The sequence below is a fragment of the Symphalangus syndactylus genome, chromosome 11 (assembly GCF_028878055.3).
Source record: "Symphalangus syndactylus isolate Jambi chromosome 11, NHGRI_mSymSyn1-v2.1_pri, whole genome shotgun sequence".
Classification (NCBI taxonomy): Eukaryota; Metazoa; Chordata; class Mammalia; order Primates; family Hylobatidae; genus Symphalangus; species Symphalangus syndactylus.
The window spans coordinates 99,203,377-99,217,232 of NC_072433.2; the positions used below are offsets into that span (position 1 = coordinate 99,203,377).

At 39.8% G+C, this 13,856-nt stretch overlaps 1 protein-coding gene across 5 annotated transcripts in view; it reads right to left on the reverse strand.

The window, feature by feature from the left end:
- The window catches only part of EPB41L4A (erythrocyte membrane protein band 4.1 like 4A), a 290,674-nt gene that overhangs the window by 61,681 nt on the left and 215,137 nt on the right, over positions 1-13,856 (reverse strand). For all 5 annotated transcript variants that reach the window (XR_008660989.2, XM_063612902.1, XM_055298370.2 and 2 more), the window contains 2 exons: positions 5,022-5,112; positions 545-628 (listed from right to left, as the gene is read on the reverse strand). Coding sequence is in view for 4 of the 5 variants with exons in the window: in XM_063612902.1 (XP_063468972.1) it covers positions 545-628; positions 5,022-5,112 (175 nt within the window). In the remaining variant the exon portion in view is untranslated. The remainder of the gene's footprint in view (positions 1-544; positions 629-5,021; positions 5,113-13,856) is intronic.

Sequence of the window (13,856 nt, forward strand, 5' to 3'; positions counted from 1 at the left end):
CCTATTAAACAGAAAAAAAATTGAACTATAGACTACTTAATTAAGGGGCCCAAATAAAGTAGCTAGGAAGTGGCAGGGCTACAATTTGAACTATAAGTTACAACACAGGTCTGTCACTGGTTTGGTACTTGTGACCAGAGATAAACTAGACATATCCATATTTTTAGGAATAAAAGTCTTCCAGCATCACTATTCATCAGCTATAGTTTTTGACTTTTTAACCAAAACTATGAAATGGGGCAAATTATTAATATGCCATTTAGAGTTTTCAGAAATATATTACCTTACAGGCAATGTCATAATATTTCCTAGGTTTCCCTTTTGCCTTCCCAGGAAAAAGTTTCATGTTATAAAACATAGTGTTGATTTTCACTTCAGAAATCCCAGCCCCTCTCCCCCTGGGTCACACTGATTTAGAGTCTGCCCACTTTATCCAAAGCTAGCTGTGATCAGTCACCCAGCAGCTGGATTCCTTTATTCAATGAGCTGCAAGTACTAACCCCTTTCCTACTGTCTCCTTTATAAAAACAACGATTCCCTTTACCTCTGGGGGCCATTTTCTTCCCACGGTGCATGAGATTTGCTTCTTTGGGTATCAGGGCTATTTTCATTCTTTGCTTTCTTAAAGCTTTAATTTAAAAAAAAAGTATGAGAAATAAATTAAGGAGAAAATAAAAGCAAACTCACATACTTATTTGTTAAGTAAAATTTTTAAACAAATGTTAAGATGTGCACACTTATTTGCTTGTATTCACCCGTGACTCTAAAAAGAACACGAAGTCGCTGCCTAAAAAATCTGTCTCCAGCAAGAACCTTTGCGTCTCTCTCCCCTTTCTTTCTAGTTTTACTGCTTTAGTCAACAGATGGCAGGTCCATCAATTGTTAAGAAACTCTAGAGTCCACCTGTAGGAGAGGGAGCAAGGGGAAGCACGGAGCCAAGAAGAAAAGAAAACCAACGAGGAGGGACCTGGGCTTCCCAGGATCTTCAGCCTGGCTCCCTTCTTACAACAGTGATCAGAGAAGCCCTGGCTCCAGGCACGGGTCTGAATCCACACAGGTCGGTCAGCCCCGGGCGGGTTCAGGCTACTCAAACTGACCTTTTCCCAGCTTCCGCCATATCTTGGCTTCATCCCTCCAGATCAGAATGACTTTCAAATGCTATTTCCTGACCTAGTATCATCTTTCAGTCCTAAGAATGTAAATGCAACTGAGTTGTTATTCTACCCTCAACAAATTGTTTTAGAAACCCCTGGGGACACATGGAGGAAGGGAGTAATCAGAAGCCTCCAGGCACCACTGGGGAGGGGTGTGTCACCTCTCACATCCTCAGGAGTCTTAGCTTAAGATAAAGATACAGCTATTTAACTCCAAATCCACTTTCAACCCTGGCTTTTTGAGGAATCCTCTGTATAACTGTCCTAGGATAAGGTCATAGCGGAGCACTTTGTAACAGCCAATAGAGAGAGGAAAGATGACGAGGTATTAAAAAAAAAAAGACTTGCACCCTAGTATACTATCCATGATGGACTTAAAGTAAGCCTATAAAATTATGTATCTGACAGAGGCATATAACCCATAGTATTAGTAGATAGTAGCTTAGTTTTTTTATTATTTTTATAAAGGCTAAAAACCTCTATAGATTCAATTCCCAAAGTAAAAGCTTACTGTTTGAAATGATGAAAATAAACAAATATGGTAGATATCTAATATAATAGTATAAAGTGTATGTGATCAATAAATTAGAAAAAGCAAAGAGAAAGGACAAGGGAGACTGGAAAAGAAATAGGGAGATAAAAGAGGAACTGAGAGAGTATATAAAAGTTAAAGAATAATAAAATCCTGGGTGACAAGTTAATTGCATTCACACCGTAAGGTATTTCTCATCTTAAGCTTGAGAGGAAAACTTTGGTGGTGCTTCAAGTACCAGTATCATCACAGGAATGTGGTTGCAAATGGGATTGAAAAATACTGTTAAAATGGCCATACAGCCCAAAGCAATATACAGATGCAATGCTATTCCTATCAAACTACCAACATCATTTTTTCACAGGAAAGAACTATTCTAAAATGGAACCCTCCCTCCAAAAAAGCCCAAACAGTCAAAGCAATTCTAAGCAAAAAGAACAAAGCTGGAGGCATCACACTACCCAACTTCAAACTATACTACAAGGCTACAGTAACAAAAACAGCATGGTATGGTACAAAAACTGACAAAAAGACCAATGCAATAGGATAGAGAACCAAGAAACAAAGTCACACACCTACAACCATCTGATCTTCAACAAAAGCAACTAGAACAAGCAATGGGGAAAGGACTCCCTAAATGGTGCTGGGATGGCTAGTCATATGCAGAAGAGTGAAACTGGACCCCTCCCTTTTACCATATACAAAAATCCACTCAAGATAGATTAAGAACTTAAATGTAAGACCTCAAACTATGAAAATATATCTTAAAAGAAAACCTAGGAAATATCATTCTGGACAGCCTTGGTGAAGAATTTACAACTAAGTCCCCAAAAGCAATTGCAATGAAACCAAAAATTGACAAGTGAGACTTTAAAGAGCTTCTGCACAACAAAAGAAACTATCAACAGAGTAAACAGACAATCTACAGAATGGCAGAAAATATTCACAAACTATGTATCTGACAAAGGTCTAATATCCAGAATCTATAAGGAACTTCAACAATTCAACAAGATGAAACAAACAATGCCATTAAAAAATGGGCAAAAGACATGAACAGGCACTTTTCCAAAGAAGACATACATGCAGCCAACAAATACATGAAAAAATGCTCAACATCATTAATCATTCGAAAAAAGCAAATTAAAATCACAATGAGATACCATCTCCCACCAGTCAGAATAGCTATTATTAAAAAGACAAAAGATAAAGATGTTGGCAAGATTGTGGAAAAAAGGGAACACTTATACACTGTTGGTGGACATATAAATTAGCTCAGCCATTGTGGAAAGCAATTTGGAGATTTCTCAATGTACTTAAAACAGAATCACCATTTGATCCAACAATTCCACTACTGGATATATACTCAAAGGGAAACAAATCATTCGACAAAAAAAGACATATGGCCGGGTGTGATGGCTCATACCTGTAATCCCAGCACTTTGGGATGCTGAGGCAGGCGGATCCCGAGGTCAAGAGATGCAGACCATCCTGGCCAACATGGTAAAACCCCATTTCTACCAAACATACAAAAATTAGCTGGGAGTGGTGGCACACGCCTGTAGTCCCAGCTACTTGAGAGGCTCAGGCAGGAGAATCACTTGAACCCGGGATGCGGAGGTTGCAGTGAGCCAAGATGGTGCCACTCCACTCCAGCCTGGTGACAGAGTGAGACTCCATCTCAAAAAACAAAACAAAACAAAAAAAGACACATACACTTACATGCTCATTGCAGCACTATTCACAATAGCAAAGACATAGAATCAGCCTAGATGACCATGAAGAGTGGACGGGATAAAGCAAATATGGTACATATACACCACGGACTACTACACAGCCATAAAAAAGAATGAAACCATGTCCTTTGCAGCAACACGGACGCAACTGGAGGCTATTATCCTAAGTGAATTAACACAGAAAGAGAAAACCAGATACTGCACGTTCTCGCTTATAAGTGGGAACTAAACATTAAGTACACATGGACATAAAGATGGGAACAATAGACACTGGGGACTACCAGAGGAGGAGAGGGGGCAACAGTTGAAAACTACCTATCAGGTACTATGCTCACTACCTGAGTGATGGGATCATACATACACCAAACCTCAGTGATAAACAACTTATCCATGTGACAAACCTACCGGCACATGTACCCCCGGACCTAAAATAAAAGTTGAAAAAATAAATTTTTAAAAGGAGGATTGTACCCTTTCTGCACATTCTAAAAAAGCTTGGGATCTGAATCTCATGGAAGATTCCTGTTCTTATGCTGAACATACCACAAGCATACCCTGTACATACAGACGAAGCTGACTCTCTATCCACAGCTGTGAGGGTGACTAAGAGAAATACGGTAAACAAAAGTTATGCAATGATAAAGAACTTGTCATCCTAAAAGGAGAACCGGTAAATGTCTTAGAACTAAACAAAACATAGGCAAATCCCTGGGTAAAATATTACAACTCTGAGAATCTTCAGATCTTAAAGTTATCTTGCTGAGAAATTATGAACTATACTCCTCGAAGTGGCCACAATACAGCTGAATGAAGACACTATTATTTACCAAAAAAAGATCAAGTAGATGATCTAAGAAGTCTTTGCAGGTCACATATCTCTGATTGCTGGGATTTCCCCATGATGTATGGCGGGCAACCCTTATAGAGAAAGTGAGCTCATGAAAGCTGCTCATTGTTGTTTATAATGCTGTTCCGTGAACATAATTGGAGATAAGAAAAAATGACTCTGCAACAGTGTCTTAACAGAAAACAAGGCTGAGCTCTCAGGGAAACAATCCATGTAATATATTAAGAGAAGGCTTTTCCACTGGGGAATGCCCCCTGGGAAAACAGATGCAGAGGACCATGACAAGTCTTCATACATATGCAATCACTGACTTCTGAGGATCTGATGCCTCTAAATGCCATAAACCCTCTTTCCAGGGCCACAGTTCGGTGCACCACTGTAATCAACACAGTACATTAAACATGAATATCATCTACTTTATTTTACAAGTCCCTCTGAGTTAGTCCGTTATATCATGCCATTTTAAAAATCACAAGAAATTTTCGATTTTCTGCAGAGAATGCAGACCACAGACAATCTGTGAGTTCACCTTGCTGTGACAAAAAGAGCATTTTCTTCAAATAAGAGAGTCAGGTCCTGATGTTTTATATTTCATTGGTGTTTTAATGTATTATTTGGACCAGAGATTTATTGGATCTCATGGATCAAAAGTATTCATTCATCATCAAAGTTAAAAGATTTTTAACCTTGTCTACAGAAAAAAGCATTTTCACAACAGCATATAATTGTACGTTTCTTCAGTTAACTTCACTGACCTTTTTACTGGTGAAGGTGCAATAATTTTAGTTGTTCCTTCATTTTCTCCATTTTCCATGTTTGCAGTTATCCTACTGACGCTGTTTGATCCTAGCAGAGGAGGAGAAGGAAAGATGGAAGAGAGAAGGAAACAGTGATAAGGAAATGAAAGAAACAGAAGACTTATTTTAAAATGCAATTTTAGGGACACTGTGGCACATTTTATTGATAAATTATAAACCCAAATAATTAATGAATCACCCAATAAATCGAAGGTACTATTTTCTCATGTGTACTAAACCCTCAACATAACAGTGTCCTGGCAGTCTAGGCTATTTTTTTCAGACTTCAAAACTAAGTCTCCACATCTTTAGATGTTAAAATAACATTCACTTTAGAATATTAAAATGATATTCTGAGATATTTAGTACCATACATTAGAATATAAAACATAATGATCAGATTTTGATGACTAGTTGTGAAGAAGTTTCTCAGCATATCATGACAGTCCCCATTTGAAATCAAACCAAACAAAAAACTTCAAACCTGAAAATATCCCAACTTATAATGCAGGTGTCAAAAAAAGAGTAATATACATGTGATCTGTATCACTCACATATAAAAAAAGACATTTTCAAATGTGTTCTTCATGCAAACATTCCTAAAAATCTGAAACTGAATTTTTAAAAGTTGTTATTCCACAGATTTGCATACATGCTAGAGGAACCTGCAGAAGGAGCCCACAGCAGACACAATGTTGGAAGTAATGATAGATATAAAGATAACTGAAGGGTCTGGGCCCATCTAGGAGGTCAGGCTTCCACTCTCAGGGCAGAGGAGGATAAGCCTACAGGAGTGAGGTGCGTGGGCTCTGGACACAACACTTCTCCAGTGTGCATGTACCTCACTCAAGGAGGAGGCAGTTTAGATGAGCAGGAGAAATCAGCATGCACAGATGCCCACAAGCCCTGTTCAATTAGGTCTATGTGCCATGCAGGTGTATCTTCCTCGGAGCTACTCCTGCAGGGGTAATAGTTACGGTCTTTCAATCCAATGCATAACGGTCACTAACCACTGAGAATGTCATGAAGATGAGCTTGTAATATTAATAAGCACTAATATTTATTGAGTACTTACTATGTGTCAGGTGCTATTACAAGCACTTCACATCTACTTACTCATGTATACTCCAAATAATCCTATGAAGTAGATATCAATGTTATCTCATTTTAAAAGATAAAAAAAAATGGGCCTTTCCCAAGGTCCCACAGCTCCTGAGTGGTGGGGCAAGCTTTGAAGCTGGGCAGTCTGGCTCCAGAGACTTAGCTCTAAACCACACACTACTTCCGCCTGTGGCCCACCCACGAGCAGCTCAAGAATCAGTCAACTGGGAGAGATGGACTCTTAAAAGGGCAAGAGGGCCAGGCGCAGTGGCTCACGCCAGTAATACCAGCACTTTGGGAGGACGAGGCGGGCGCATCACGAGGTCAGGAGTTCAAGACCACTCTGGCCAACAAGGCAAAACCCCATCTCTACTAAAAACATAAAAATTAGCTGGGCATGGTGGTGCGTGCCTGTAATCCCAGATACTCAGGAGGCTGAGGCAGGAGAATTGCTTGAACTGGGACCTGGGAGGTGGAGGTTGTGGTGAGCTGAGACTGTGCCACTACACTCCAGCCCTGGCTACAGAGCGAGACTCTGTCTCAAAAAAAAAAAAAAAAAAAAAAAAAAAAAAACACAGCAAGTGAAAGGGATGTCCAATGAGAAGAACACTTGAGAGCAAGGCAAGAGGACAAGACAAGAGAAACACCTGAGCACCCTCAAAGTTCGCAAGTTTCCTCCAGAGCAGTTGGGAAGTATGTCTGGCTACCCATCAGGAAAGATAAACATTAATAAATATACTTTAGACAGAGAAAACAAAGAGTGGTTTCAGATAAGAGTTCCAAAAACTGTTACTCTAAGGCATTTGACATGGATTCCATATCTGAATTGTGTTCCTATTTTGGAAACTTGAAATGAAAAGGTGAGCCTGAAGACACCTGTGGCACAAAAGATAAGCTCATGCTGGAGCCACTACCAATAACTGAGCAACATCCAGAAGCCAGGAATAAGAAAAGACTAATGTTAGGGTCAATTCTGCCTGGTGTGATAAATGGAACACAACCAATTAATTCCCTGGAACTACTCCACGTGCCATCAAACGTCAGCAGTGGCCAGTCACCACCTTAGTCAATTTTGCCATAACCATGTGACCATTAACAAAATCACAAGGGCAGATTCTCAAAATTGCAGGCAAAGATTTGAGATGAAGCTGCTTCTCACAGGTAGAACTCCATGTGGTACACATCTGGGTAGTGGCAGAAGGGACTAATTCATATAGGTCCTAGACAGTAGGTGTGCCCTACCATTAGTTTTTTTTTTTGTTTTTTTCTCCTGAGACAGTCTTGCTTTGTCGCCCATGCTGGAGTGCAGTGACATGATCTCAGCTCACTGCAACCTCTGCCTCCTGGGTTCAAGCAATTCTCCTGCCTCAGCCTCCCAAGTAGCTGGGATTACAGGCGCATGACACTGAGCCCAGCTAATTTTTTTGTAATTTTAGTAGAGACGGTTTCACCATCTTGGCCAGGCTGGTCTGGAACTCCTGACCTCAAGTGACCCACCCACCTTGGCCCCCCAAAGTGCTGGGATTACAGGTGTGAGCCACCGTGCCCAGCCCGCTAACATGAGTATTTTTAATTATTCATAATAACCTTTATTTAAATGTGGTGGTATTCTTAGCATATATTACTAATATTTAATATAAATGAAAAGGAGCTTCATGTCCTAGGGCTGTTTTCCTAGGCTGGGAGAGGGGGCCACAGCAGAGAGACCAATACCCAGTGTCAATAACACCAACTGAAAAAACTTGAGTAAAGGTGAACATCCTGTTAACCAAGACCCTGAGTAACTAGCTTAAGAAAAGACCTAGGTTTGCTCCGATCCTCATTCTCTTTAAACTGACTACTTTTTTCTTGGTCTAACAACCAATTACCTTAGGAAAAGTGCAGTTGCCTAATCACCTTCACCTGTTTCCCTTCTATCCAAAAATTAACAAACACAGAGAGAAAAACAGAATATTTTTAAAAAGAAAAATTGCAAACTATGTTTATATATTTGCTTAAAGAAAGCAACATTTGGTTTTGCACGATGTCTGAATCATAATTTTTAAGATGAAGCATTATTTGGATGGTTTTCCAAAAGAATTTCAGGAAAAAAAAAATCATGAGCGTGCTCTTTGTCACAAACACTCACAACCAGCATAGCCAAACTTTTTCAAAATAAATTGTTCTACTGTCAGGACTAATTTACTAATGTGACAGTGCTATAACTCTCATATACCCACTGTAGATGAGATAAGGTATAATCAGTAATATGACTTAATTCATGGTTCTTTTATATTCAAAATGGTAAACTACTGTTCACTGTTAACATGTACAGTATTTTTTTTTTTTTTTAAGATAGACTCTTGCTCTGTCACCCAGGCTGGAGTGCAGTGGCGTGATCTCGGCTCACTGCAACCTCTGCCTCCTGGGTTCAAGCGATTCCCTTGCCTCAGCCTCATGAGTAGCTGGGATTATAGGCGTGCACCACCACGCCCGGCTAATTTTTGTATTTTTAGTAGAGATGGGGGTTTCACCATGTTGGACAGCCTGGTCTCGAACTCCTGACCTCAGGTTATCTGCCCGCATCACCTCAGTCTCCCAAAGTGCTGGGATAACAGGCATGAGCCACCGCACCCAGCCAACATGTACAGTCTTTTTATATGAACTAAATATCTCTTCATCTGTACTAACCTCCTCTATAACAAATGTGAACTAGACAAGCCTGGGTTTTAAAGGCCTGATTAGGAAGACTACATGGGGAAAAACCACTTAGAAGCATTAACTTGCTGGGAGCACTTCTGAAGCATCCATTCATATAATAGTCACATGCCTTCATTAGGCAGTATGTTTTAGTTTAATGTCACTAAATATGTAACCTAAAAGCAGTAAATATACTTTCAGAATAATATATTTCAACCACTGTCCAAATTAGTAAGATTTTACCATACCACCATTTGAGATAGCTAATCAATTCAGTAAAGCTAGGTTATATGTTGGTGATTGAAATCTGCAGAGGTGAGAAATTTAGGTTATGCATTATTTAGGTTTACTGACTTTCCATTTTGTTAACATGCACCACTAAATTTTCCTTTTCCTCCCCTCATCATACCACCTTCCAGAATCCCTCCTACATCAGCTCAGACTTGGGCTACAGAGAAAAGTGACCTGACAAATCCATCCCACTAATGGGCTTATGTCTTCATGTATCACCTGCCACAGAACAGTTCCATTTTGAAGACGGGTAAAAGGAAAGGCCAAATATTAACTAAAATAATTAACTAATAACAAGGGAATTTCAGGCACTGTTCCAGAAAATATCTGGAGGTTAGATAAATCTTTCCCCATCACCACTGCTTTTTCATTTAAATATCAGACATAAGAAAAGGGTATAACATACATATATAAACAGCTTAACAAATAATCACACAGTAAACCACCACCCACTTCAAGAATTAAAACACAGAGGGCAGCCAGGCGTGGTGGCTCACGCCTGCAATCCCAGCACTTTGGGAGGCTGAGGTGGGCGGATCATGAGGTCAGGAGATCGAGACCATCCTGGCTAACACGGTGAAACCCCGTCTCTACTAAAAATACAAAAAAATTTAGCCGGGTGTGGTGGTGGGCACCTGTAGTCCCAGCTACTCGGGAGGCTGAGGCAGAAGAATGGCGTGAACCCAGGAGGTGGAGCTTGCAGTGAGCGGAGATCGCGCCACTGCACTCCAGCCTGGGCGAGAGAGCAAGACTCCATCTCAAAAGGCAAAAACAAAAGGAAAAAAAACACAGAGGGCAATTTTCCTGCACTTCACAAATCAACTCATTTGGGGCAATTCTTTACTTTCTAGATAAAGTTAAACAGTTGCTTTCTGCCTAAAATATCTGGTAACACAGATTATTCTGTGTTTCATTTCATAAAATATTTATGACATATAAAACAAAATTATTTTTTAAATTAAAAACTTAATAAGGCCTCAAAATCTTAATAAATGAAGGACACATCATTGTGCACCCACATGGCTGCCAGAACAGTGCACCACCCATGGTAGGTACTCAATGAATGTCTATTATTAGAAAGGATGTATTTCTGTTTCTACCATTTTTGCCACTAGAGAGGAAAATTCAGGATAATGATCTTTATTTAATAAGTGTCAAAAGTAAAACAGAAACTATTAATAGGTGTGGTGGAACCTGAGATGCATGTCAAAAGGACATGTGGCAATATACCTTGCAGGACTGGGCTGCTTCTTAGAATTTTAAAAGGCAGTCTTCTGCAGTAGCATACTGCTGTTTCAATTCACAGCCACATGTGATCTGTAATCAAGATCAGTTACTGACATATGGCTATTAAAGCTTTGAAGTAAATCTGTATTTTACTTCAAGTAAAAATAATATTAACTCTAGTGAGGCCACTTAGAATTAATCAAGAGCGTCCAAATCATTTTACATATTGTTCACATTAAAAAGACAAAGCTTGGCTGGGCGCGGTGGCTCATGCCTGTAATCCCAGCACTTTGGGAGGCTGAGGCGGGCGGATCACGAGGTCAGGAGATCGAGACCATTGTGGCTAACATGATGAAGCCCCGTCTCTACTAAAAATATAAAAAATTAGCCAGGCGTAGTGGTTTGCGCCTGTAGTCCCAGCCACTTGGGAGGCTGAGGCAGGAGAATGGCATGAATCCGGAAGGCAGAGCTTGCAGTGAGCAGAGATCACGACTGCACTCCAGCCTGGGCGACAGAGTGAGACTCTGCCTCAAAAAACAAAACAAAACAAAAAGACAAAGCTTAATTTCAAAAGGCTGCTCATATTTTGAAGAGTATGTCAGTCAGGGGGCTGCTATCATTTATTAATGAGCCAAATCTAGCTCACGGCCTGTGATATTTGTTTCTAGGCTGTTAGACACCACAGCTTAATATGTGCACACACAATTCCCTGTAGTTTATACAGTACTGAAATGCCAGTGTGCAAAGCTCCAGGGTTTCATTTGTTCATTTTTAATACACTATATCCAAATACTTCCATCCTGCATGCATCAGACCACTACCAATCCTTTGGGTGGTTAGATTCTGTTCACACTTGAGTACCTCCATCTTAAGTGATCCTTGCCTTCAGTTCATGAAGAGTGACTGTCAGAAACAGAATGAACTTTCCCAGGATCTATTTAGCTACTTGATTTGGGGGCAATTCTTAAAAGCCATCCCTGTGATGTCAAGATTTGGTGATGAATATACACGTATTTTCAATTACAAAAATACTTTGCAATTAAATAGGATTACGAGTCTCACAAAATTCATAACTCAATTTGACACCTGTCAACATAAATAAAATCTTTGATGTTACTTAAATGTTGCCATTCCTTTTAATTTTTAGAGTGAGGGTGAAGGCTGAATGTGTGAAATTAAAATTAAAAAAAAAAAAGTATTTGGCAAGTGAGAATACCTTATTCTGATACGTGAGGAAAAGAACACACAGCTAAACAAGTAAAACAAGCTTGTGATATATAATTTCTTTAAAAATTCTCAAATATAAATTTATAAACCTTCAGGTTAAATCTTATCCTACTTAACAATCACATTTTCTTCCCTAAACATAAAAAAATACTGTATAAAATGCTTAAGACAAATAATAAGATTATAGTTATTCTCAACACAGTAAGTTATCAGGTTTCAGTTAAGACAACCTGATTTGTATGACCTAACCCAGTTCAACTTATCAGAAGACATGATATTTATGAATTAAGAATTGACCAATAATTGAAAATATATTTTAGCTCTATTTCTCACATTGACGGCTCAAAGTGACTTTGTTCTAATTTCACAAACTTTAGACTAGGTACTATGGAAAAAATGGCAGTATAGCAAATTAGCAAAATAAAACATTCTTTTTCTATACCACAAATTATGGTCAAATAGCTAAATATTCAAGAAAATCTTATATAATTTTCCTATCATCATGGAATTTTTTTTTTTTTTTTTTTTTGAGACAGAGTCTTGCTCAGCCACCCAATCACCGCAACCACCGTCTCCTGAGTTCAAGCGATTCTGCCATCTCAGCCTCCCGAGTAGCTGGGATTACAGGCACCCACCATCATGCCCAGCTAATTTTTGTATTTTAGTAGAGATGGGATTTCACCGTGTTGCCCAGGCTGGTCTTGAACTCCTGACCTCAGGTGATCCACCCGCCTCAGCCTCCCAAAATGCTAGAATTACAGGTGTGAGCCACCGCATCCAGCTGGAAAATTTTATATTTGGCAAAACAGATGTTCATTAAATTCTATAAAGCAACAATAAATTTTAAAACACATAATTTGGAAAATAAAGACGTGTCTGCATCCAATGGCTAATTGTTTAAAGACGTGTCTGCATCCAATGGCTAATTGTTTAAAGTTCAAACACCTGGCTCATCCCCAAAAGGCAGCCAGATTCCTGCTTAAGAATTCCTGGGCTGAATACAGTGGCTCACTCCTGTAATCCCAGCACTTTGGGAAGACAATGCAGGAGGATCCCTTGAGGCTAGGAGTTTGAAATCAGCCTGGGCAACATAGCGAGACCTATCTCTAAAAAAAAAGTTTTTTTTAATTACCCAGGCATGGTGGCCCATGCTTGTCATCCCAGTTATTCAGACTGAGGCAGGAGGATTGTTTGAACTCGAGAGTTTGAGGTTACAATAAGCCATGATCACACCACTGCACTCCAGCCCGGTGACAGAGTGAGACTCCATTTTTTAAAACGCAAAAAATGTTTCTGCCTTCTAAACTTCCAAGAGTGATATTTAAGCAGTTGCCTTTTTACTAGAAATAGACAGACTTTTTAGACACCGATTTTGCTATTGCAAGATCAAACAAGGCATTCTACTGAAAAGCTGGAGGGTAGATTATCAGGAATGGGTGTGGAGGAGAAAGATGCTAGGAAAACATGTCTATGCATGAAAGATCCCCTCCCGAGTTGTTCTGCTTCCAACTTCCTCTTCCCTGACCCAGTACTCTCCTGGATCCCTCTGCTTTCGTCATTACCAAAATGATAATTTGGGACTGTGAGTGCACATAAAGGCACTTCTTCCTCTGCCCTTCCCCCCACTGCTACAGAGGCACACACAGGGTGTGGAGGCAGTCACAGACTCTTCCCTGTGTGTCAGAATGCCAGGTTCAAAAACAAGAAAGGGATTTGTGAGGCTAGGAAGGCATCTGCTCATTCCCTTAGACCTTCAAAGGAGTAGGATGACAGAGTTCTATCTGAAGACTTGTAATCCACACCAGCATGAAAAGACTACCAGATGTGGTAACAGGAGAGGGTGCACATTGTTCCTTCAAGCCCTCTTGGACCCAAAGATAACACCTGTCTATGAATAGTCAGCTGGAATCAAGAGGTGTCACGAGTCACTTGGAAGCACAGGAAGTTTTTCTTCCTGTGATACGAGTTTGAGGGAAGAGAGTTGAGTGATCACTCACATCCTTCCTAGTGGTACTCCTGGTACCCTCTCCTCCAATCCTCTATCAGGGCTACACAGCTGACTGACACACACCAAATGTTCTCCAGCCATCTCTCAAGCCCCACAATTTATGCTTGCTTGGTCTAGGGCAGGTGATAGTTCCATACCTAACCTACAGCTGGTTCTGTCTCAGAGGAGAGTGCCAGAACACTACTTTTGAGGTTTTTATTTGATGCAATTTTAATAGTAAATAAAGTAAATGCAAATATAAACTAAGTATACTTGTATAT